General features: G+C 35.6%; 1 protein-coding gene across 1 annotated transcript in view; it reads right to left on the bottom strand.

The window, feature by feature from the left end:
• LOC128222050 (follistatin-related protein 5-like) overlaps nucleotides 1-17,436 on the bottom strand; it is a 77,117-nt gene extending 59,681 nt beyond the window's left edge. The window contains exons 1-2 of the mRNA XM_052930814.1: nucleotides 17,174-17,436; nucleotides 12,727-12,838 (exon numbers count right to left, since the gene is read on the bottom strand). Coding sequence (XP_052786774.1) covers nucleotides 12,727-12,798 — 72 coding nt within the window. The 5' untranslated portion in view covers nucleotides 12,799-12,838; nucleotides 17,174-17,436. The remainder of the gene's footprint in view (nucleotides 1-12,726; nucleotides 12,839-17,173) is intronic.
• Nucleotides 17,437-25,617: the final 8,181 nt, after the last annotated feature.

Below are 25,617 nucleotides of genomic sequence, written 5' to 3'. Positions count from 1 at the left end.
ACTTTCTCCAAACTTCTTAAGTCCCTTATAACAGGATTAAGCTAAGCTCACTATTTTTGTTTTTTGAATAATTTGCATTATATTTATTTCTTTAAGAGTTTTAATACTTTAAATTGGAATTATCTTTATGATAATCACAATAAACCATTTTTCATTTATCAACATTCAATTGAAGTATGTATTTTGGCTAATTGAAATAAGTTACTTAAGCCTGTTATTAGTGTTAACTTTGCTTAAGAAGTTTCGAAAAATTGGGGCCAGTAGCACAATGGGTTGTTCCTAATCAATTCATTCAGATTTAACTAACTCTTCAGTAATGTTATTTTTATCAAAGCAAAATGTTGCCAATTAACATAATACCGTATTTTCCCGACTATAAGGCTATCCGCTTATAAGACGACCCCCCTACTATGCCCATGAAATCTGGTGTTTTTGTCTAGACTTGTTTATAAGACGGGGTAGATTTAAAAGGGACCAAACTGCTTTGTTTAAAAAGTGTTATTTTTGGTAAGAAATGTATTGCATTTCACTATTTCTGGCAATTTTTCACAATTAAATGCATTTATCTTGTCCGGTTGATCAAAATATGCTATTTCCTGGTTTTCACAACTTTCGCCTATTTTTTTTTTTTTAAAATGAGTCGTCTGCAATCTTACGAGCACTGAAAAAATGTCCAAATTTGGTGAAAATTTGACTGCGAGAACTTGAAATGTGTGCAAAGATGTGTAGAACTGCCCCATTTGATGCTTAGAATGCCATTTGAGTCAAGGTTCAGTTGAAAAACCTCAAAGAATGGCATTTTGGGCCAAAACACCTTAGAAAATACAGACGCACAGGCACTTGGGTGACAGGCAGTGAAACTGGAAAACCTGACACAGACTATCAGATTGAGCTAGCTTTGGGTGTATTTATGTATGAAGGACTAATCGAAAGTGTTTTTCATAAATAATGCAGGGACGGGTTTAGTTATAGGGACCAAACTGCTTTGTTTAAAAAGTGTTATTTTTGGTAAGAAATGTATTGCATTTCACTATTTCTGGCAAATTTTCACAATTAAATGCATTTATCTTGTCCGGTTGATCAAAATATGCTATTTCCTGGTTTTCACAACTTTCGCCTATTTTTTTTTTTTTAAATGAGTCGTCTGCAATCTTACGAGCACTGAAAAAATGTCCAAATTTGGTGAAAATTTGACTGCGAGAACTTGAAATGTGTGCAAAGATGTGTAGAACTGCCCCATTTGATGCTTAGAATGCCATTTGAGTCAAGGTTCAGTTGAAAAACCTCAAAGAATGGCATTTTGGGCCAAAACACCTTAGAAAATACAGACGCACAGGCACTTGGGTGACAGGCAGTGAAACTGGAAAACCTGACACAGACTATCAGATTGAGCTAGCTTTGGGTGTATTTATGTATGAAGGACTAATCGAAAGTGTTTTTCATAAAAAATGCAGGGACGGGTTTAGTTATAGGAATGACGTCACCATTACGTCATATGTACTTCCGTTGTGTGGAAAATTCTCAATAAAAAAAAAAAGTTCTTATGATTGATAGACATGTTTTTACATGCTCAATTCACTGTAAATCAAAACTATCATTATTCCTGAAACTTTTATACCTTAAGTATCTATTCTTGCTTGATTTATCATTTAGAGTAGAGATTTTTTATGAAATTCTTATAGACTCGCCTATAAGACGGGCCCCCTACTTTAAGGTTCAAAATCAGGACCAAATTTCCCTGACTTATAGTCGAGAAAATATGGTAATTCATCTGGTAAAATCTGGTGCATCTTTTCTTCCCTTGAGGATCACCAGTATTTTATTTGCCCCTATAACAACATATGATGTCTAACAAACAGACAAGTTTCTCAAATTATCATTTCAGTATGTAAACCTAGTTTTTCTTTCTGTCAAATTTTAATCATTGTCAGTAAAGCTAGGAGTTCATTCTTGAACATTGAACATGAGAAATGAGTAACACAATCAATATCATTACCAGGCAAGCATGATTCAGTCCCTAGGAAAAGCGACAAGTGTCTGCCTGATCATTATTCAGTGACTCAACTTGGCCATCTTGTTCTTGTATAATATGCAGAAAAATATTTCATAAAATTGAACATGCTGGGTTAGAACTTAATGTAGTAAGTAGCAACATTCAAGCAAATGTAATATTCACCTTGATTTTAAAGAGTATATAGAGGATATTTGTTGACTTCAGTTTAAGATCTTATTTTAATTCACAAGTGTCGTAAAAAAACATATTTTCAACAGTTCCAAAGCCGCAAGTGAAAAGTAGTTTTAATATGATATAGAGTGAAATTACCCATTTTTTTGAAGAGTGTAAACTATGATGCTACTCATGGGAAGCCCCTCAGGCAGAGTTTTGATGATGATGATATGGTTGTCATTTCTGCCGGCTAGTGGAGAAGTAGTTCTCCAAGATTATTGTTTTTAAACTTTATTATTTACTGGTGTTTCACTGCAAACATTTTATGAACATTCATCAATGATCATTTGTTAATGCTTTCATGTTCCAAAAAAATAACAGTTAATACACAATTGTATTTTTAAATTAAACAGGGTATGAATACATGAACCTGAATTACACTTGTCACCATTCACTGAATGGAAATTTGAAAGGTCAAACGTGTCAGCAAAACAATTACAGATTATCAAAGGATCAACTAGAAACAAGGCAATGTGACAAAACCAGGTTTTTACTAATGGCAATAAGAAGTTATAGCCAATTTTTTTCTTGTATGGGTAAGGAATAAGTAGCAGCCTAATTTAATTGGGCGGAAACCATTCTCCTATTTTTAAATACAATGACCTTCAATCCCTTCCCCCCCCCCCCCCTTCAAAAGCAATCCCAAGCTAGTTCTTCAAATAAGCTACCTTAACACCAACTTTCATCACTATCCATATATTCTAACTTAAGTTGTTGGATGGATACCATTTTCCTATTTCTAGTTACAGTGACCTTCACCATGACCCCACCTCCCTCAAAAGCAATCACAACCTAGCTCTTCACATCAGAAACTATCCAACTTTTATCACTATTCATCCATGGTAACTTAAAGCTTAAAGGTAATCACTGTTGTTTTGGGACTAAATATAATTTTCCCAGTAATGCATCAATTTGAAAAACACTTATTCTATCATTATTTTACTCTTTGAAATAAAAAAAATGCAGAAAAAATACAGTTTTTGTATAAATATTTTGGTTTTAGTGGGATGCAATCCCAAGCTGGTAAAGTCAAGAAAAGAATAGAAAATGGACGCCTAAACTTCAATGCCACCGGTATCTTAACAAAAGTGGGAGATATTTTAAAATTACATGATAATGTCAATCAACCAATCATGCAACAACAAAGCTGTAAGTGACTGTTAGCATTGTTAACGCTCATGCAAATTGTGGTCTTGAAAGACAATATCTGAGGACATATCAACATTTGCCGAAGGGTTCCAGATTTAATGGTATCTTAGTTTTAACACTCCTGATGATTTGCCGCACTTTATTTCCTCATACAAACATATATATATAAGCGCATTTTACGAACACATGAGCATGAAGTCAAGTCATTGGGCAGAAACCAATATTTGGAGTTTGTTTCATGATACTGAGGTATTCGATCTCCCCTCACTGCCAGAGACCAGTCTGATTGGCTCAAAGATGGGTCGTTTTCCAGATAAAGAGTGAAAGCCACGCTAGGTTGTTGACAAATTTGAGAAATGATAGGGTAAAAAAATCATCAGTTAATTATTGTGCCAATCTGACGTAAAGTTCAGCAGTTCGTATTACAAAGTTAAACAAGTTATTAAATACAGGGGTGTAGAAATGGGCCGGAAGCTGGTAAAATAACCCGGTTACTTTAGCATCTTCACCCGGCTATTTTCCCCGCATCATCGAAAATAAAATCTGTTCTGTCATGTTTTTATGTCCACATCTGTTTAAAACCCCGTTGGTATTGTTTATTTTGGTTTCCGCGTTCGGACTACAATACAGCATTAGCTCGATACATGACGTCATTAGTCACATCCCCCTTTGGGATGTTTTCAAGTGCTAGGTTTGCGTTTCCCAGCGTTCCCAATACAATAACATAAGCTCGATACATGACCTCATTAGTCGCATCCCCCTCTGGGGATGTTGTGAAGTTAATGATTCGCGAAGTCAAAAAGCGTAGTAAGTTTGCAACATGAGCGTGTCTGGCCATCTGCTAGTCCAATTACCATTATTATGCAACATTCATTTTTGTATATGCGTGCTACCCGGGTGTAAACAAAATGAAACAAGGTTGCGGTGATGTCACTGCTAAAAATAATCCATTTAATACTTTGATGAATTTTACATGTACCTTAGGTGAAATTTTGTACGCTTTAAACATCACAAAGTATCCAGATATTTCTTTTGGTTGTTAAAACGGAATAAGTTAGCTGCAGGTGAAATAACTAGAACCACAGAAAATGAAGTTAGATGTTTAATTTTCAGAGGATCAGAGTGATTCAGTGGCTGGAAGTATATATATATATAATTTGTAGAGAAGAAATTACATATATTACATATACAATTTGGAGGGAATTGATAGTAAATGGCAAGGCCTGGAATGTTATAATATTATCATGAATCTGAATTTGACAGTTATTTGGTTTATTAGTAAGCCCTCAATGGTGTGTGTGTGTGTGTGTGGGGGGGGGGGGGGGGGGGAAGACTAGAAATTTTGATTAAAAAAGACTTAAATTCATCCCACAAGGGGCATTGCCCCTTGATCCATATAACTGGGGGAGGACACCCAGAGCCCCCCCCCCCCTACTTTTGGGATATTCCCTGCTACTTAAATTAATTTCTACACCCCTGTTATTAATAGATATTTGATAGATGAAATAACATTGAATTTATGATTGTGCAGATGTTTTCATCTGTTATTTGTTATGTGCAAAAGCAAATGTTTGAACATCAAAGCTGCACTCTCACAGATTCAACGTTTTGACAACTTTTTTTAAATATTCGTAATTCTGAAGAAAAAAAAGGTATGAATCACAGGTGCGAATTTGTGTGGTACGAAACTTGCAGGAATTGGATCATATTCCCAAAATTAGACTTTTGTAGAGACTATTGACTGTCATCAACCTACAAACATTATATCAACTGTCAGAACATTGGTATCAATGTTGTGAATCACTGGATAATCCTTATGAGGATAAAAGCATTGGTGAAATCAATTAAATGAATTCTGAAAAATGTTGTGTTTGGTTCCCGCCAGGGATGAAATGGCTGTCATGACGAGTCTCCCTTAACTTGAAACAAACAAATACTGGCCAAAATTCATTTAAAATCATCGATTATTTGCAAACAAAGAAGAAAGCATGTATGAAACAAACTAGGAGCATACATTTGATGAATATTCATAAGCTTTGTTAAAATTGATAATGAAGGCTTTCAAAGTGAAGCAGAATGATGGCTCCTGGTTTTATATTTTCTGTTTTATTCACTCTGTACACTGTTATATCTCCATTAGGATGCATGGCTTTAACAATTTAGGAAGAAATGAGGAGAAATTTTGAAAAACAGATGATGTTGATCAAACACCAGTTACTGTAGCTTTTTGCGAGGTTCATATAGCAAACATAAAACATTGTAACTCAATTAAGAGTACCCATTTTAGCCCCATGGCAAATAATACAAGACTAGATTGTGAGAGATAAAACATCAGACCCACTCTCATGGCCACTTTCCCTAAAATAGTTCTATACTGTCCATGGGCAAATCAATATTTTTCCTGGGGACAAATTAATGTCCGGTGTCTTGAAATAGGCATATGTAACTTTTCATCTCTTATCAAGACAGTCAATTCTGTTGATGGCATTCTAGATGTAGATGATGTGAGTCTTTCTCCTGTTGTCTTTCTCTCAGAACGAATACTCCTATTTCACAAAAATACTATCAAGGGGGAGGACGTATTTTCGTTTCATACTAACATTGAGTGAGAAAAATGTTTCATGTCAAACAAAATGGCGGATTTAGAATGAAAAGTACCGATGCAGGTACCAACTTTTGCCTGGTTTGTGGACTTTTTCTTTAAATTTTGAAATATGAATGCGTCCAGTATGTGGCGAAAAGAACATATTCTTTGTTCAACATCTTAGTTTGGTATTATAACTTTAAAGATAAAAAAGTTATTGAACAGATTGTGGCTGAGGAGGCCATGTTTACAAATAAACGTGTTGATTTTATCCACAATTTTTCGTATTTTCTCTGCAAATATGGCATATCTGTGCAACTATTATGATCATTCTTTTTGCATTATATTTTGTTGCAAAATATTGAATAATAATAATGTCTTTAGTACATCTTAACTTCTTAAATTTTGGATAAACTCATCATATTTAGTATGAAAACGATTGTCAACTTATAAGGATTTCATTAATATTCTTTATAATATTGTACCTTTAAATTATATGCAATATTAGATACATTTTATTTATTTCCTTTTACATCTGAAGGGTTTCATATTGTTTTTTTTTATTCTTAAACAAACTGTTATTTCTTGTGTCTATATGTTTCCTATGATTTTAGCACTTTTATTATATTATGCTCTGATTATCTTTATGCAACAGGCTTAGCTAGACAAGTTTTGATAGCTAAGCCTGAGTGAGACATTTCAGACATTCCTGTTATTTCTTAACCTTTTAAAACACCAATATGTTGGGTATAAAAGCCCTTTAAGGGTGACTTTCAAAAAAAATATGTATGGTGTTCCATTACATTACCTTATACTTTGTGTGTTACCAAAGTAAGGACTTTTGTGTTACAAATATATTTTTATTATTAACAGTTTAAAAAGACATCAAATTTGTGTTACCAATTTATAAGACTTAAATTCATCTGTGTTACAAGACAATTTAGATGACTGTGTATGATTTATTTCTATTGGTGTTCCATAGAACTGCATACATGTGTTTACATCGTGGAGATTAATAAAACTTTAAAAACATTCATTGTGAGTTGCGTCAGGACTGAATCCACACATTCACGTCATTATACATTTTATAACTGTGCTTTCATGTGTATATACTTATTTTTCAAACTTCATGGTTATTACTCGACTGTACAAGTTTCCTGACTGATGTTTTGTTCCTTAACCACCCATTTTGTTTATTGCAAGCACATTACCCACATTTTGGTGAAATGCAAACAAACTGTTAATTGGCATCCTACTAATCAGCATTTTTATAAATATCAAAGACATTATAAACATTAAAGAAAACAACATTTCCAAGGTGTTATTAATTATCTACAGAGTATAAAATTTTACGACATTTTGGCGGGAAAATTAACATACAGTACACTCCAAGCGGAACTACCACTTTCCGTTTTCCTCGGCTGATTTTGGTCATCGCGACCACGACATCCAATTTATCATAATCCGCTTTCTTTGGTGTTTCACTCGTTCACCCTCGAAGGCTGATCAGTGGACCGTATAATTACAATCGCCGCTAACTCGGGAGTGAAAACCCCGCGAAACTCCGAGGAAACAGATAAGAATCTCCTACTGTACATGTATCTGATTTTGTGTAATTTATTGGAAAACTGTTCTTTTAATGTTATTGTGTTGTATCAATATTTTTCAGACTTACTTGCACATAATTAGACTCACAATCCTTTGACGGCGCAAAAAAAGCAATATATGTTGATGTCCATTTATGACCCAGTTCTAATTATATCTTACTCATTTGACTTCCAACAGTCCAAGTTACTTAAAGTAATGTAAACATTCTGTTTGCTACGTTTATTCAATTAATTTCACTTAACTGTTTTACATTTAAACCTGCAGTTTGATAAAAAAAATGCATTTTTCGCAATCACCAACATGCCAGATAACCAAAAGTAGTCTAAATTTAGCGCACAATACGTCACTACAAAATTTGCATATCACGTGACTTCCACAATGTCAAAAATACTACATTGCTTTTCATACTTATAATTTCTAATTATTAACTAAGAAGTTATGGTTTCAATATTTTTAAGCACAATATTCATACAAACGCCGTAACTTTAATAAAATAGTTCAATTGAAAGCTGAATTATATTCATTTAGAGTAGGAAATAGATTACGACAATATCTTCATACAGATGTAGATTAAATCGGCGATTTTTTAAACCACAGAACATGAGTTACCTTCATACTTTTTTAACGTCATAATTAACAATGCAATTTAAATATTATCTGGAATGCGGAAAAACAACTGATTTATATCACAAAAGAGTGACAGGAAAAATATTCACACTAATACATGGTACTCAACACTTGCATATTACTCCAATCCAATTTAGTTCTCAACAACACAAAAGCTGTATGACGTAATTATGGTAAACAAACAATACGCGGTGTTATATCTAAAATGTCTGGATATCAACAGGCAATTAACGAATATTAGTTGAAAAGTAAATTAATAACCGAACGAGATAAAGATGTATTGTTTTATTGAATATGTATTCTTTCTTTCTTTACGAGAAAATTGATTTTTATAAACGAAATAATTGCAAATGTAACAATTTATTTTCAATAGTAGTAATGTAGTAGCAAAGCATACAACTCGGAGTTCCGCTTTGAGGCCAATAAAACAACACGATCACTGGCGATACTGGCAATAAAACCCTCGGCGGAAAACGAGCAACACTGCAAAACTCGGCGGATTTTAGCAAGGAAAGCGGTTATGTACTCGGCGGATGTCCGCAATATTAAAAAACCCTCCGAGTGACCGAGGAAAGTAATAGTTCCACGTGGAGTGTACTGTACACAATTCTGCAGTCATCTGCACTTACAATCCGACATGTTTTGGCAGTCTGATTTGATTTACTAGCAGCTCTTCTGATTATTAACTTGTTTTTACAAGTCAGAGGTAATATTCCTTCTGTTTCTCAATAAAAAACACTGACATTTGACAAGTTTCTTAACCATGACGTATTTAATGCGAAAAACTAAAAATAGTCACAAATATCAAGTTTTTGTTTACATTGCTTTCATCATTGTTTTTGACTGAAAATTAAAGGAATTAGAAATTCTACCGCTTTTGAACCCAATCTACCACTTTTGAGACCTAAATCTACCTCTCTGTCATTGCCAATTTACATTGTTACTTATGTACTTTATATACAATAGCCTATCATCCAAAAAGCAAATGTTAATACTCTTTAATGATAGCCTCCATGTAAATCATATGGCCAATATCAATGTCATCAACAAACGGGAAAATTTCTGACAATGGAATAATCAACTGCATGCCCAGACATAATTCCAGTTCAGGGGGGAAAGATCATTATTCAGAATATTCGTGTAAAATGATATTTTTGGAAAGTTTCCTGAATTTCTTGCACAGAAATATTGATTCCCTGAATGAGATCCCAGAATGAGATCTCAGATTGAACCCACTTTGAGTATATTCCTATATTCTTAAAATGTTCCGATGCATTAAATATTGGCTCATTACTGATATTAAGGATCATTAAGAAGCATGTCTACAACCTGTCCTTGTTAAACATGGAACATCCGTCTACAACCTATCCTTGTTAAACATGGAACATCCATCTACAACCTGTCCTTGTTAAACATGGAAAATCCGTCTACAACCTGTCCTTGTTAAACATGGAACATCCGTCTACAACCCATCCTTGTTAAACATGGAACATCCGTCTACAACCTATCCTTGTTAAACATGGAACATCCGTCTACAACCTATCCTTGTTAAACATGGAACATCCGTCTACAACCCATCCTTGTTAAACATGGAACATCCGTCTACAACCCATCCTTGTTAAACATGGAACATCCGTCTACAACCTGTCCTTGTTAAACATGGAACATCCGTCTACAACCCATCCTTGTTAAACATGGAACATCCGTCTACAACCCATCCTTGTTAAACATGGAACATCCGTCTACAACCTATCCTTGTTAAACATGGAACATCCGTCTACAACCCATCCTTGTTAAACATGGAACATCCGTCTACAACCCATCCTTGTTAAACATGGAACATCCGTCTACAACCTATCCTTGTTAAACATGGAACATCCGTCTACAACCCATCCTTGTTAAACATGGAACATCCGTCTACAACCTGTCCTTGTTAAACATGGAACATCCGTCTACAACCCATCCTTGTTAAACATGGAACATCCGTCTACAACCCATCCTTGTTAAACATGGAACATCCATCTACAACCCATCCTTGTTAAACATGGAACATCCATCTACAACCTATCCTTGTTAAACATGGAACATCCGTCTACAACCTGTCCTTGTTAAACATCCTATCCTTGTTAAACATGGAACATCCGTCTACAACCCGTCCTTGTTAAACATGGAACATCCGTCTACAACCTGTCCTTGTTAAACATGGAACATCCGTCTACAACCTGTCCTTGTTAAACATGGAACATCCGTCTACAACCCATCCTTGTTAAACATGGAACATCCGTCTACAACCCATCCTTGTTAAACATGGAACATCCGTCTACAACCCGTCCTTGTTAAACATGGAACATCCGTCTACAACCCGTCCTTGTTAAACATGGAACATCCGTCTACAACCCGTCCTTGTTTAAACATGGAACATCCGTCTACAACCCGTCCTTGTTAAACATGGAACATCCGTCTACAACCTGTCCTTGTTAAACATGGAACATCCGTCTACAACCTATCCTTGTTAAACATGGAACATCCGTCTACAACCCGTCCTTGTTAAACATGGAACATCCGTCTACAACCCATCCTTGTTAAACATGGAACATCCGTCTACAACCCGTCCTTGTTTAAACATGGAACATCCGTCTACAACCTGTCCTTGTTAAACATGGAACATCCATCTACAACCCATCCTTGTTAAACATGGAACATCCGTCTACAACCCATCCTTGTTAAACATGGAACATCCATCTACAACCCATCCTTGTTAAACATGGAACATCCGTCTACAACCCATCCTTGTTAAACATGGAACATCCGTCTACAACCTATCCTTGTTAAACATGGAACATCCGTCTACAACCCATCCTTGTTAAACATGGAACATCCGTCTACAACCCATCCTTGTTAAACATGGAACATCCATCTACAACCTATCCTTGTTAAACATGGAACATCCATCTACAACCCATCCTTGTTAAACATGGAACATCCGTCTACAACCTGTCCTTGTTAAACATGGAACATCCATCTACAACCTGTCCTTGTTAAACATGGAACATCCATCTACAACCCATCCTTGTTAAACATGGAACATCCATCTACAACCTATCCTTGTGAAACATGAAACATCCGTCTACAACCCATCCTTGTGAAACATGGAACATCCGTCTACAACCCATCCTTGTTAAACATGGAACATCCGTCTACAACCTGTCCTTGTTAAACATCCTATCCTTGTTAAACATGGAACATCCATCTACAGCCTATCCTTGTTAAACATGGAACATCCGTCTACAACCTGTCCTTGTTAAACATGGAACATCCTTCTACAACCCATCCTTGTTAAACATGGAACATCCGTCTACAACCCATCCTTGTTAAACATGGAACATCCGTCTACAACCCATCCTTGTTAAACATAGAACATCCGTCTACAACCCATCCTTGTTAAACATGGAACATCCGTCTACAACCCATCCTTGTTAAACATGGAACATCCGTCTACAACCCGTCCTTGTTTAAACATGGAACATCCGTCTACAACCCGTCTTTGTTTAAACATGGAACATCCGTCTACAACCTGTCCTTGTTAAACATGGAACATCCGTCTACAACCTATCCTTGTTAAACATGGAACATCCGTCTACAACCCGTCCTTGTTAAACATGGAACATCCGTCTACAACCCATCCTTGTTAAACATGGAACATCCGTCTACAACCCGTCCTTGTTTAAACATGGAACATCCGTCTACAACCTATCCTTGTTAAACATGGAACATCCGTCTACAACCCATCCTTGTTAAACATGGAACATCCGTCTACAACCCGTCCTTGTTAAACATGGAACATCCGTCTACAACCCATCCTTGTTAACATGAAACATCCGTCTACAACCTATCCTTGTTACTAACCATATTTTCCAGCATGTGTTTGATTTTGGTGGATAATAGGAAGCTATTTATATAGAAATGATTATGCAAAAGAGTAAACAGAATATCAAGTAGCTCCTATTCCCAGGTTATAATTTTTTACTAGCACATCCCCCACTATAATGTAAACAGGCAGGAGTAATTGTTTAGTCTAATTGTTAACAGCATGTGAATGTATAGCAATTTTTCAAAGGGAGATAGGCAAATAACCATTGCGTCTGATGAGTGACCAGTATAAGTGAAAAGCAAGTGAATAAGTTTGTAGATTTCCGTCATTGCCGTCTGACTAATATTTCTTTATAAAACATGTTATGTATCAATTGTTTAACTATTCAAGGACATCAAAACAGTTCCCTAACACCATAGAATAAGGAAAATTGAAAGAAATGTGTTATTGAAAGTATTCACATTTTTTACAATCTAAATTTTTTTCCATATACCCTTGTTCATTGTTAACATGTATCCCTATATAGGTGGCTCCTGGCTGTGTCTAATAATTTACATTTGAAATTTTGTAATAGAAGTGTGCTTAATTTTTCCACGAGGTCTTGCTTCAATGAGCAGTGCAGGTCAAGTTGTAGTAGCGCTACTGAACAATTTCACTCACCAGTCTATCCCTGGGCCTGGCTGTAGCACAGAAGAGCAGGGCAGTGAACACCAAGACAAGCAGCGACGACATCCTTGTGTAGTCCTTCACACTTGCATTCTATATACAATACCTGCAACAAATGTCAACAGTCATTGGAACGAGACTTTTGGATGAACAGGCCCCAATCCTATTTAATTTCAGTAAAGTTAAGCATTTTGGGTTTCATTTGAATTATTTTTTGTACAAACCAACAGCCCTTCCCAGCGTCCCTTCCCCCATGCATTCAAAATATGTCTTCCTTTTCTGCCCCATACTGCCTAAAAATAACTGACCAGTTTAAATGTGTTGGTTTTAATTTTGCTTTCATTAAAATGCATTCAGATATATTAAACAATGAGGGCACTACAATGTGAATTGGTACTTAATGTTGTGCAAATTTGATGAGTCAAAAATCCATTAATCCGGGTCCAATTCTCTTTTTAAGGAATAATATGGCTAATTGACATGTGAAATACACAGACACCCCTGGCTAGTATTAGGGCCCATAACTTAAACCCATGGTGAACATTGGAGTTGTTTTGTCATGCAGTGAAAATGGTCCATGTTGTGGCACCAAGCACTAGAAAATGGAGGTAAATGGGGAGTATGGTCTGTTGTTTTCTGTTTTAGATATGTATATACTGGTTGGAGAGCAGTGTACGGCAAATTTGACAGGCTTTTAAAGATTTTCTCGTTCATTGTTGTCTGAAATGATTCTTATAGTTACACAACTGGGGGTTAATGACTTATGATTGTTAATAATAAAAATTTGTGACGTGATAAAGCTTGTGCAAAATTGGGGCGCCAAAGGGGGCAATTATTAAAGCCTTATTTAAAGCTGCACTCTCACAGATTGAATGTTTTGACAACTTTTTTATATTTTGTCTTGGAACGAGTCAATTTATGCGAAAATGCATGTAAACCAGTCATATAAGACTGCTGACAAAAAATTAGATCGCAGATTTTTATATTGAAGTTCAAAAAATGATGTTTTATGCATTCTTCCCAAACCATTAGTAACCGTTTAAGCCATAAAACCTTAAATTGGGAACGGAAATATGAAAATCTGCGATCTGATCTTTTGTCAGCAGTCTTTTATCATTGGTTTGCAGATTTTTAAGCAAAAATTTGCTCATTCTAAGACAAAAAATTGTAAAGTTGTAAAAATGGTAAATCTTTAAGTCCAGCTTTAAGCTTAGTTAGTAGCAGTACCCGGCATTTCGGCATAAAACCCAATAAATGTTTTTGTTTCATTCCAAATCCAATGCTATCCCGATATGAGCTCAAATGCACTCATTCATAGTATAAAACGAGATGTATATAGTGTGTTTTGATGAAAATGATACAATTCAATAGCGAAGGAATAATTTACCAAATGAAAGATTTTAATCTTAATTTTACTGACTTCCTTGTTAAATATAAGAAAGCACTTAATTTTCTCCTTTGAAGTGTTTCTTTGAAGTTTGTGACAGTTTTCCCACAGAGGAACAAGTTGCCAAAACAATAAAACTACATGTAGGCAATCATGTGTTTGTATGAGTTGTCTGGCTTGATAAACAAAATGGTCAATAAATATCAAGGTGAATTTTGTATTCAGGATGTGGAGATCAGTGTTGCATTTATACTTCTTTTTTCAACTAAGCAATTTAATGAAATACCATTCCTGGAGTTTGTTGCACAAAAATTGATACTATACTTACAAAACTTCTTTTGAGAGAAAACTAATTGCTATAAATAAACATGCATATTGGTCATTATGCATGCGCAGTCAATCTCATGCGGCCATACGCCCCGTGAGAATTTGCGGATTTTGGCATGATTCTTTGGAAAAAAGTTAACATTGAGGTAAACTCAATTTTGAAGAATAGCCTTTTGAATATGAAGGATTACCGTATTATATCATGTATAGGACGCTAGCACAGATAGGACGCAGGCAAAAAAATCGTTGAAAAAACGGGTAAAACCCCTAATATATAAGATAGGACGCAGCGGAAAAATGTCAAAATCGGAGCCGAAAAATTAAGGTTGGTAAAGTATTTATAACATAATATTGATGTAAAAAAAATTGTATATAAGTATATTGTATATAAGGCATATTTCGATAATTATTGTCGTATTTCGGTAATTTCGCATTTCGGTAATTTAGTGTACACAACAATTATATAAGTCTTGACATTTTGAGAACATTCACGCATATTATAAGACTTATACAAATGCTGTAATAGTCCCGACACGCCTTCTGATTGTCAGTCAACCGTTGCAACCGTTATAATAGTATCGACATGCCTTTTGAAGGACAGTCAACCGTTGCAATAGTTCCGACATGCCTTTTGAATGACAGTCAACCGTTGCAACTGTTGCAAAACTGTACTGTCAAAACTGATGATTGTTTTGATAAGGCTTGTCGCTGCGCGGATTAAAGCATGTCAGGCATAATTAATGCGTGTCGGTAATTATCCTTGCCAGCAGAAGGCACGACGGGTAAAGTGCGAACAAACAACCATACTGGTATTACCATCGCAATAGTTTGTTCTATTGATGTTTTTCTAATGACAGACAGCGTGCGTTTATCACACCTTCGCACATTTGAAAAGATTTGATTTATTTTTTTAAAACAGTAACATACAACAAAATGTTTTGTAAAATATCAAAACATTAAAATCGTGAACAACGATTAATTGATATTTACCTCCTTTCCCGATTTTCCGTTGCCGTTATAACTCAATACAGTTAAAGTGCTGACTCACATCGAGTTTTTGTGAGTAGCGTCCCTTTTGTAAAAAAGTAAACACTGATGTTTGTTTTCAATTTATTTCTCAATAAATCATTTTAAAGTGAACATTCAATATATTTCTGTGTGTGTTAACTTGCGTGATTTTACCTAGATGTCAGTTGTTCTCTTCGGTGACGCAGTAGAGATACTTACTATTACCGCGTTCTTCCCCGGTCCGATATTTTTCGACCTGAAATGGACTGGGAAAAAACAGATGCAATTCTAATAGCATAGAAAGGACGCAGGCAATTTTTATGACGAGAATTGGGGGTAAAAAAGTGCGTCCTATGCATGATATAATACGGTAATGCCAAAAGCAAAAGCAACTCTTTTGAAATTGTTTCCAATGTAATTTATTTTAATATTTTATATTTATTTCAATGTACTTCCTACTGTTTTTGACACAAATGTCAATGCACAAAACAATCTTTACAACTGCAAAATAGCCTGTAGTTGATTAAACTGAACAAAACACAATATCTGATCATCTAGAATAACAATGTCTGAGAAATTGACAATGTCTTTCCATCTATGTACATCTGTATATCTACCCGGACCAATAAACCATTTAATTATATGTCCATGATATATATTTTTATTTTGCCATTACCATGATACATATTATTATAAAATCTTAACTTAGAATCTATTGTCATTAAAAAGCATGCACTTTGATTTGAATGAGACAAATTTATTTTAAAATATCACCAGAAACTGTAGTTAATATACATGTGTACATAATATACAGTTCAGGGACATTTTGGACTACATCAAATATAAACAGGTTTTGTCTATTGGAATGCATTCTTAGTTACCCATGATATTAATGATAGGGCACTAAACAATTTGATAGGCATTTCCAAGAGAACCCTCAATCGCACACCATTGCACATGTTAAAGTAAACATGGTGGAAAAGTGTAAATGGTTTTTGCATGTGCTCTAACCCACGATCGTTGGAACCTCTACTGTAAGCCTCTAACCAACTGAGCTCACAAGGGAATGTCCCCTGTGACTGAGCTAAGCCAGGTGGTAATTGGTTCTTACGCATATATACACATTTCAAACATCCTCAAACATTAGTATAAATAATAGACGTTCAAAACACCTTTTATTTTTTACTAATGTGTTGTTCAGGACATCAATTATTTTCTACTTATGTTCAAGGATGTTTGAAGTACGTGTATGTGTTCATTACGGAAATTTTCTATCCCTAAAAGGATTTGCCATATAACATACGTAAAAAAGTATTTCAATGTAAAATTATTTTGACTAGATCTACCTGCAGCACATTGACAGTGACAACTAAATTAAGCGCAAAAATGAGTCATCACTCTTAATGTTATAATAATTATTACAGTACGTAATATTATAATACAAAATTGTATTTAAAACGTCATTGTATCAAACCACAAATTTCATAAGAAAGAGATAGTCGTAAAAAATATCTGCGAGTAGTCATGCGAATCAATACAATATCGATCAAGATAAATTTCACCTTCACACCGCCGCTACCTCACGAAGGAGTTTTTATTATAATTTCCAATTACCGCACTAACGTACTTCAATACAACTCGATCCTAGATAAAACGATACCAAAACAATGTTATACCAGGTATATACTGTAACAAATAACATAAGTTCAAAACACTTACTCTTTACAAATCCCTGAATAAACGTTGAAAACTACGCCTACGGAAGAAATGATTCTGCCAGCCTCTGTATCCGAAATGGAACTGATGGCTATATGGAGGGGAGTATCGATCCGTCACATGGACTCGACCGGGTCAGACTACATCAATAGCATGCAAATGGATTTTGCTATTGATGCGAGCTGCATGCAGAACCCTATTAGCTTAGATTTAATCAATATTCTATTTTTGAAACAAGCAATTTGCGTTTGATATTGGGGTCGGTGGAATAACCGAAATCCCGAAATCCCCGTAAATACCGAAAATCCCCGTAAATACCGAAAATCCCCGTAAATACCGAAAATCCCTTCCATTCCGCTGAGGTATATAGCGTTTTCTTTAATACGCCCGGATTTACTACTTTATTGTGTTCGAATGTTGTATGCCGTAATTGTTGGAGGTTGGAGAGGGGTGGGGAAGCCTGGGGAGGGTGGGGATGGGGGTCATGGTGACTAAAACCCGGGACCCCCTTTCGTTTTAAATCGAGTGTGCGAGGTGGTTTGTACGCCGGGAGTAATTACTTATTGTTAGTGTCATCGCTTGTATGCCATAGTTAGTTGTAGAGAGGGGAAGGGGAGTCGGTGGAGGGGTGTTGGGGTGACTTAAACGTAATCAAAACCAACGAAGTATGATAACAAGATTTATTCATTCAGTTTCGTTTATGAAAATTGTACTGTATTGGATGACACCGCACAGCAAGACACTTAAATGTGTGATCTGATAAGACAGCAGACGGTAATAAAGATACACAGAAGTTGTGTACTTTACATGGGCTGGAGTTATTTTGTTATCGTAGATATAGATATTTAATGTTTTAACTTCAAACTAGTAATTCAATTGATATCACATTATATTTTTTTTATTGATTTTCTGATTTTTAATATGTCGTACATTGATTGTTTAATAGCTTTTGTATTGATATTGCTTGTAATTAGTTATCAGATTATATTGTTGAAAGCGCCTTTGAACGTGTATATAGAAATGGTGCTGTATAAGTTAATCGATAAATAATAATTAATTGTGTATTGTGAACAAGTTGTGTGTCGAGAAAGGTGAATAACTGGTATCAAGCGGGAGTTGATTATACAATTGTCCTTATGTGTATCATAACGAATTGTATGTGTCTCAACTGTTATGTGGAATCGCTTGGTATGTTTCATTGCACAATCTCGCCAAGAAAGAATTGCAAATTGTACAATTTCACTTAAATACCATCACTGCACCTAAATACGAATCATCAACATCATATTAACATTGGTCATGATAGGAAAGTGTTATTAATGAATAAAGGCATAATCTAATATTTTATATCGTAAAGCATACCGTTTAAATACTTACATGCAATACTCGTCTCAATATCGATACGGACATGTCATTGTGAGATATTGGTCCATGTCTGTTATCTATCAGTAATGACACCCCGCTGTGACAGATTCTTATCGTGCGGTCAGTACCTGGAACCATGCTGTCACTGATGACTATAATACGATGTGTATTGAACCCCAATCAATGGCGTTCTGGTTCAAAACGGAATGCTCCTGTGAACCAGAAATTAAATCTTGTATTTACACGGAGGTAACAAGTAAGAGTACGCGGTGTATGAAAGAAACATCGGAAGTCTGAATATTTATTTCTTAGTGTAATGCAGTTCAAGAGTACGTTGCACGTCAGTGTTTACGATATTAAAGAAATTTAATATAATACACCACTGAGGGCCATATGACATAATAAGGACAGGCCATTTACCCATCGAAGGTGTATATGGACCGAGGCGTAAGCCGAGGTCTGTTCACCTTCGGGGGCTGAGTAGGCGGTTATTATAATGCCATATGTCCCGAAGTGGTATATTATATGATAGAGGATGATCTTAAGCGAAGTGATATTGCTAATTTTCGACCATATGAGAGCGTTCAGTTATGGCAGGATGAATGTGGACTTGAATTGGACCAAAGATTTGTATTATATATATATATATATATTTCTAATTTAGATGAAAAACAGATTGTTCATTCACCGTGCCATATCCAGGCCACACCACGAGGAGGCGCTCTCGTTATGGCCCATCCCCCACCCCCACCCAAAACCTACCCTCATTTAGTTGAAGAAGTTTCAACACATTCCTAATTTGTTACGTACTACAGCTTCAGAGAACATTGAAATGCAACAGCATCTTCAAAAAATCATAAAAAATTGGTCTAATTGAAAATAACCTCCCTCCCTTATGGACTTTCATTTCGTATTATTTTAACACGGACTGCTTATGCAATGTTAAAAATATTCATCAATTAATCCCGAAAGAAATCGATACTTATTTTGAAATAATCATCCTATTCTGCGAAAACAGTAAGGTTGCCGAAACATTCACGGGAATGACCGTAAAGTGATATGTTCGAATTAAAGGTAATTAACAACCGTCTTGCCACTATGACAGTACTCGTGAACTGTACCTTGTTTGTTATATAAACCTATCTAGCTCACAAACATTTAATATCCCGTTTTAGAACTATTCACATAAAGGCACACCATCATTTAAATGGGTTAGTAATCATACAGAAATGCAATGTTTTAAGTCCACGTAAGAGAGCTATGTAATGGCTCTCTTCAGCAGCAATGTAGCACTAACGCGCAAGGGTTGTGGCAAATGTAAAGCATGTATAATAATAGAAGTTAAATACACATATGTTAGCCTGAACATTCAGTGTATAAAACAAAATAAATAAAACATATGTACAAGATGTAAAACTGAGTTGACAAAACAGTTGTATAATGACTGTCAATTATCAATCAAAGCATACAAAGAACCCATGGCTAGAAAGATAGGTATAATGGTGTGACATTGTTGGCAGTACTGTTGAATGTCACGTCAATGCATATGTCTCAGCTTTCCCTAAAGGGGGACATAAACTGAAAACATAAGCACCCTTTTTCATTTTTTAAGTACAGTTGTTACTTCATGCGTACCTCAAAGACTCGAAAGCGAAACGCGAGGAAAATATGCCTGTAACATGTCATGTTGTCGAGCAAGTTCGAACTCTTCATGAACTTTTCCTGAACTATTTTTTATTTATTTGTTGTTGATGCGATATAGAGAAATATTTTATCATAAAGCGATGATTATGGAATAATCCATCCCAGTAAATGTAGTCGACATCAGCTAACCGTATTTATTGCTGGCCGTTTACAAAAGGAGTAATTGCATTTGCGACGTGAGTTGCGCTGAGAGATATGCCACCTCAGTGAGACTGAAGTTTCCCTACAATGGGATTCACGGCGGGTCTCTGCAGCAACAAACTCACGCGCTTAAAAGGGTCTCACCGATTGTCTAGCTCTGACATAAATGGTACACCCCAAAATTGAATTTACCATGTATATCGTTTGACATAAAAGTGCATGTTGACATCAGCTAGCCGCTATTATTGCTTATTATTGGCGCATGGTTTTCGACGACGACAAAAGGTTAATGCAATTTGGAAAAAGGAGTAGTTGCACTTGCGACGCGAGTTGCGCTGAGAGATATGCCACCTCAGTGAGACTGAAGTTTCCCTACAATGGGATTCACGGCGGGTCTCTGCAGCAACAAACTCACGCGCAAGCACTTCAAAAGGTATGACATGTTTTCCAGAGTAAACACAGCATGGCACGAGCAAAAATTTTCAACACGCTTTTTTCGGGTACGTCAGCGTCACATGATCTCCCATATGAGGCGCCCTATCAGATATGGTAAAAAACAGTAAAATTTGGGGTTAGTTCAAAACAAAATTTAACCAAAACAAGGGAGTATATAGTGCCCAGTATATAGTATAATATACGCAGACTAAGCATTGCAGTAGGCATGATAAGCATTACATTATGGGGATAAAGGCAGGTACTCAGCATAGAAAGGCTTGTATTCAGCATAGAAAGCTTTAATGTAGTACTTAGCAGTCACATTTTCAACAGTTAAGTTTGAGACATGTTGCGCATTGTATACATTAATACTCAATCGAATGAATATGCTTCTGTATTGATCATGAAATAAAACAAAATTTACTACACTACATATGACTTACCGAAGTAGAGCGCTGCCTGAGTTGTACTAATCTCCGGAGAAGATACACTTGGGACAGAAGTCGCGTGTGCTTGGTGGACCACGACGGCAGTTCGGCCTCTGCGATGTTGACACAGTCACTATGCATCCACTTTTTGCATTTGCTGCACTGAATAACGCCTGTCACGCAACTGTTCGAACACACCACGCAATAACACTTACTACCCATTTTAAAAGCTACTGTCTTAAGTTAATTATGAATCTTTTACGAATTTGTTCCTTTCATGCAAGTGAAATAAAAGAAATGAATTAAACTTAATTGCACGAGAAAAGAAGACCTTATTTAACTAAGAAAATCCAAGAGTGTGCGTTTAATCACGGAATGAGACTACTAAAAAATTACCTGGTATTTATGTAATGATTCCGTTCTGTTGACACCAGGTGACAAGTATAACTAAGTTTGGCATGTTATTTTTACACAGAAAAGGCTACCGTGTTGGCCCTACCACTGAGTGGCGACTTGACCCTTTTCACACCTGTCAAGTGTTAATGACATTACTACATCTGGATGACGTACTGTACGTATCATTTGCATATTATAGTTTCCCAAATAGACGATTACTCATATCGACATATAGACGTTGCATATATCGACACGTTCAATTAACGTTAAATAAATGTACTTCGTAATATATGACTATGTACCTTGGTATACGTTAAATTCAAATAATGTTCGGCCCTGGTTATTCATCTTGTGAGTTACGGTTGGAAGGCGCTGGTGCAAAAACAGCTTATTTTTAGAACAGCAACAACATGTAAAATACAAATTGCACATTGAGGGAGCACATCACTAATTGGCTCCATTTAAAACTTTGATCAGCTTGTTAAATTCTTTAAGTATATCATTTTCTGGGTTCACAATCAGAATTTAAAAGATATTTACCGTCAAAAAAGCACTTTTATTTCAATTTGAATTACCGTACACCATCTCCCGAATGACAAGATCAGTCCCTTTTTATTATTTCTTGCAAAATTATAATAATTATACGAAGAAATATTTGATTTCAGAAGTTTAGAGTATTGATCACATCAGCAACAAATATAATGAAACTGTACTTAAATGGCCATTTCAAGTTTAACTAAAATTGGAACATCGATATTTAGACAAAAACAACACTATCTTGAAATACTCATGTAGTTTAGTATTAAGAATTGTCTTCTGAGAACATTATGCCAAAATATCGAAATGTTTAACCGTCTCATTCTTAACAAATTAAGTTGGTGAATCCCAAACATCTATTTCAGCCGTAATTGCGAGTTAAAAAACGTCACAGAAGCTAATATATTAATATGTCAAAACATCTATCTCATTACTTTTAATTAAAATACAATTTGAACTTTTGAATAGAAATGTTAGGTAATGAAACCCCAAAAAAAATAAAAAATATTGCAATGTGCTTCTGGCTGGATTCGAACCCCTATCATGAAACCCTCAAAATATTCTTAGTCCCTGTGCTTAACACTACAGGCTAAAGCATTGAGTATCGAGTGGAGGTTTTATTAGGGGTGTGCTACCTTAATGGTCGCATACTTCAGGAACTGTACAAATAGATTTCTATATTCCCCAATGTTCTTTCATATTATTTGTACACTGGTGACACGTCATCTTGTTTTGAGTAATAGCTGGATTATACACTCAATTCGCCCATTCTTAATCATCATGATTTAATTTCAGCTCATATAACTGTCTTAGAAAACAACACATTGCAGGGAATGTGAATCGGTTTAGTGGCAGTGAACTGCTACTACCATTCTTCTTTGTGATTACGCTTGGCTAGAATAAATCGCGTTATTAATCACAAGCTGAGGGATTTCGCTTTCTGTACGGCAAATTGGATTCGCACGCACGCAAGCACGCACGCACGCACGCACAACTGCTTTGACTGTAGTCAGTGGCAAAAGTACAATAAATGAAGACAAACTTCATTCCAGATTAAAAGTGTTTAATCGGGCATATAACAGTTTTTTAAGAAGCAATCCTGCAATGTTTATTATGCTGAACACATGAACAGATACAAATTAACATTATTGACGAATGAAACGAGCACAATTACATGTACCGGCACACTGCCGACCTAATTCTATAAAACAACTTTTTCAGTCCCTTCTCATTTAAATGTACTTTGTCTCGCATGAACTCGGCTGGAAAACGTATGTGGGGAAGCCGCAAAACTTCAACGAGCTCTCTCTTCCCCAGCAACTGGTTAATTCGTGCACGCTGGCTTGCAAAAGACCTGTACCCCAACCCGTCCCGGAATGCTTCACGCTCCCCAATCTCCAACACCAGGATGGTAGATACACCACTGTCAAGGAAGTCCTGGGCAATGTCAAGTACGGCCGCCACTATGTCCTTCGGTACGGATGCAGTTATGATATCATTGCCGCCCAAACTCACTACCACCAAGTCCGCCCCATACATCTTCACCTGTTTCAAAAGTCCTGGTTTGGGTTTGGAAGCTTTCATCCCGCCCGCACCAAAGAAACGCACCTCCATAGGCACCTAAAAGAATACATTTAATATTGTAAATGGCTTCACAGTCGTTGCCTTTGTAATATTCTTTTCAATTATCACCTCATTGCAACATTGTTTTAATAATTGTCATCCGTATATATTCAATTGAAGTAAAACATAATATATACAAAACAGAATATATATGCGGCCTTTCAATTATAGAATTACTACACTTATGACTGTAACATTTCACAGTGTGCAAAGTGCTTAAACATCACATATGAATACATAATATATCATTGTACATTCAGACCTAATATTTAGTACGCTTAATTAGGTTGAGTCATTAAATCGTGACAGTAGGTGTTTACAAAAAGTCTACAAGCTGCACTCTCACAGATTGACCATCCTAAAACTTTTTAGTACGAGTATATTGGCATGTCGTTATATGACAACTAGAAACAAACACGTATAAATCGCCGATGTAAGCTAACTAAATAGGAAGTTAGGTTTTACTGTACATAGTGAGTGAACATGAAAAAACAACGCACCTTGAGGTCCTCATTGCAGAGTGCGCCTAGTCGCCAGACGTGACTGTCCCCGAAAATTGCAACTTTCTTCATTTTTAATAACAAGAGTGAACACAACATACATGCAATATATTTGAACACACCTTTATATATACTGACAATCTGACGATTGTGCTCAAGCCATGCCAAGGTGTTAATTCTGCTACAAACACTCATTACACGGTTCTAACTTTGATATATCAACAAGCGCTTTCATTAGGTACTGCGAATTCACACCTTTTTACCAAACACGTGAAATTTAACATATCACGTTCTCAAGGTGTTCCGACTTTAATTAGCCAATTTTAAAATCCATATTCGCTTTCAACTATTCCCCAAATATTCCTCGCCTTTCTTTTTAAAAGCAAATGCTTACAACGCTTTTCCTAAAATGTATTCACTAAATCTATATTGTACTATTATTATACCAAGAACAATACGAATATAATTGATAAAACATACATATATATATATATATATATATATATAAATAGAAACACTGACGTGCAATGTACTCTTGAACTGCATTGCATTAAGAAATAAATATTCCGACTTCAGATGTTTCTCTCATACACCGCGTACTCTTACTTGTTACCTTCGTGTAAATAGAACAGAACATATATTTTATTAAGACTTGTACAACGTACATCATCTTCTTAACCACAAATGAATAATAAATAAACAAACACATGGTATGACATAGGTTATACATAATATGAAATAGAATCATAAATACATTCAAAAAAATATTCACATCAGGTGAGGATGAACAAAACTATTATAATTATAAGTCAATATTTAAAGTTGATCTTCAAATACTCCTTTGTGTAAATACAAGATTTAATTTCTGGTTCACAGGAGCATCCCGTTTTGAACCTGATCGCCATTGGGGTTCAATACACATCGTATTATAGTCATCAGTGACAGCATGGTTCCAGGTACTGACCGCACGATAAGAATCTGTCACAGCGGGGTGTCATTACTATAGGTATCAGACATGGACCAATATCTCACAATGACATGTCCATATCGATATTGAGACGAATATTTCATGTATGAATTTAAGTAGTATGCTTTATGATATTAAATCTTATATTAAGCCTTTATTCATTAAATACACTTTCCTATCATTGTCATGACAAATGTTAAAATATGTTGATGATTCTTATTTAGGTACAGTGATGGTATTTATGTGAAATTGTACAATTTGCATTTCTTTCTTCGCGAGATTGTGCAATGAAACATACCAAGCGATTCCACATAACAGTTGAGACACATACAAATCGTTATGATACACATA

This window comes from Mya arenaria, chromosome 2, assembly GCF_026914265.1.
Source record: "Mya arenaria isolate MELC-2E11 chromosome 2, ASM2691426v1".
NCBI classification, from domain to species: domain Eukaryota; kingdom Metazoa; phylum Mollusca; class Bivalvia; order Myida; family Myidae; genus Mya; species Mya arenaria.
Note: the sequence above shows the minus strand (reverse complement) of the source record. Positions and strands in the feature narration are given on the sequence as shown.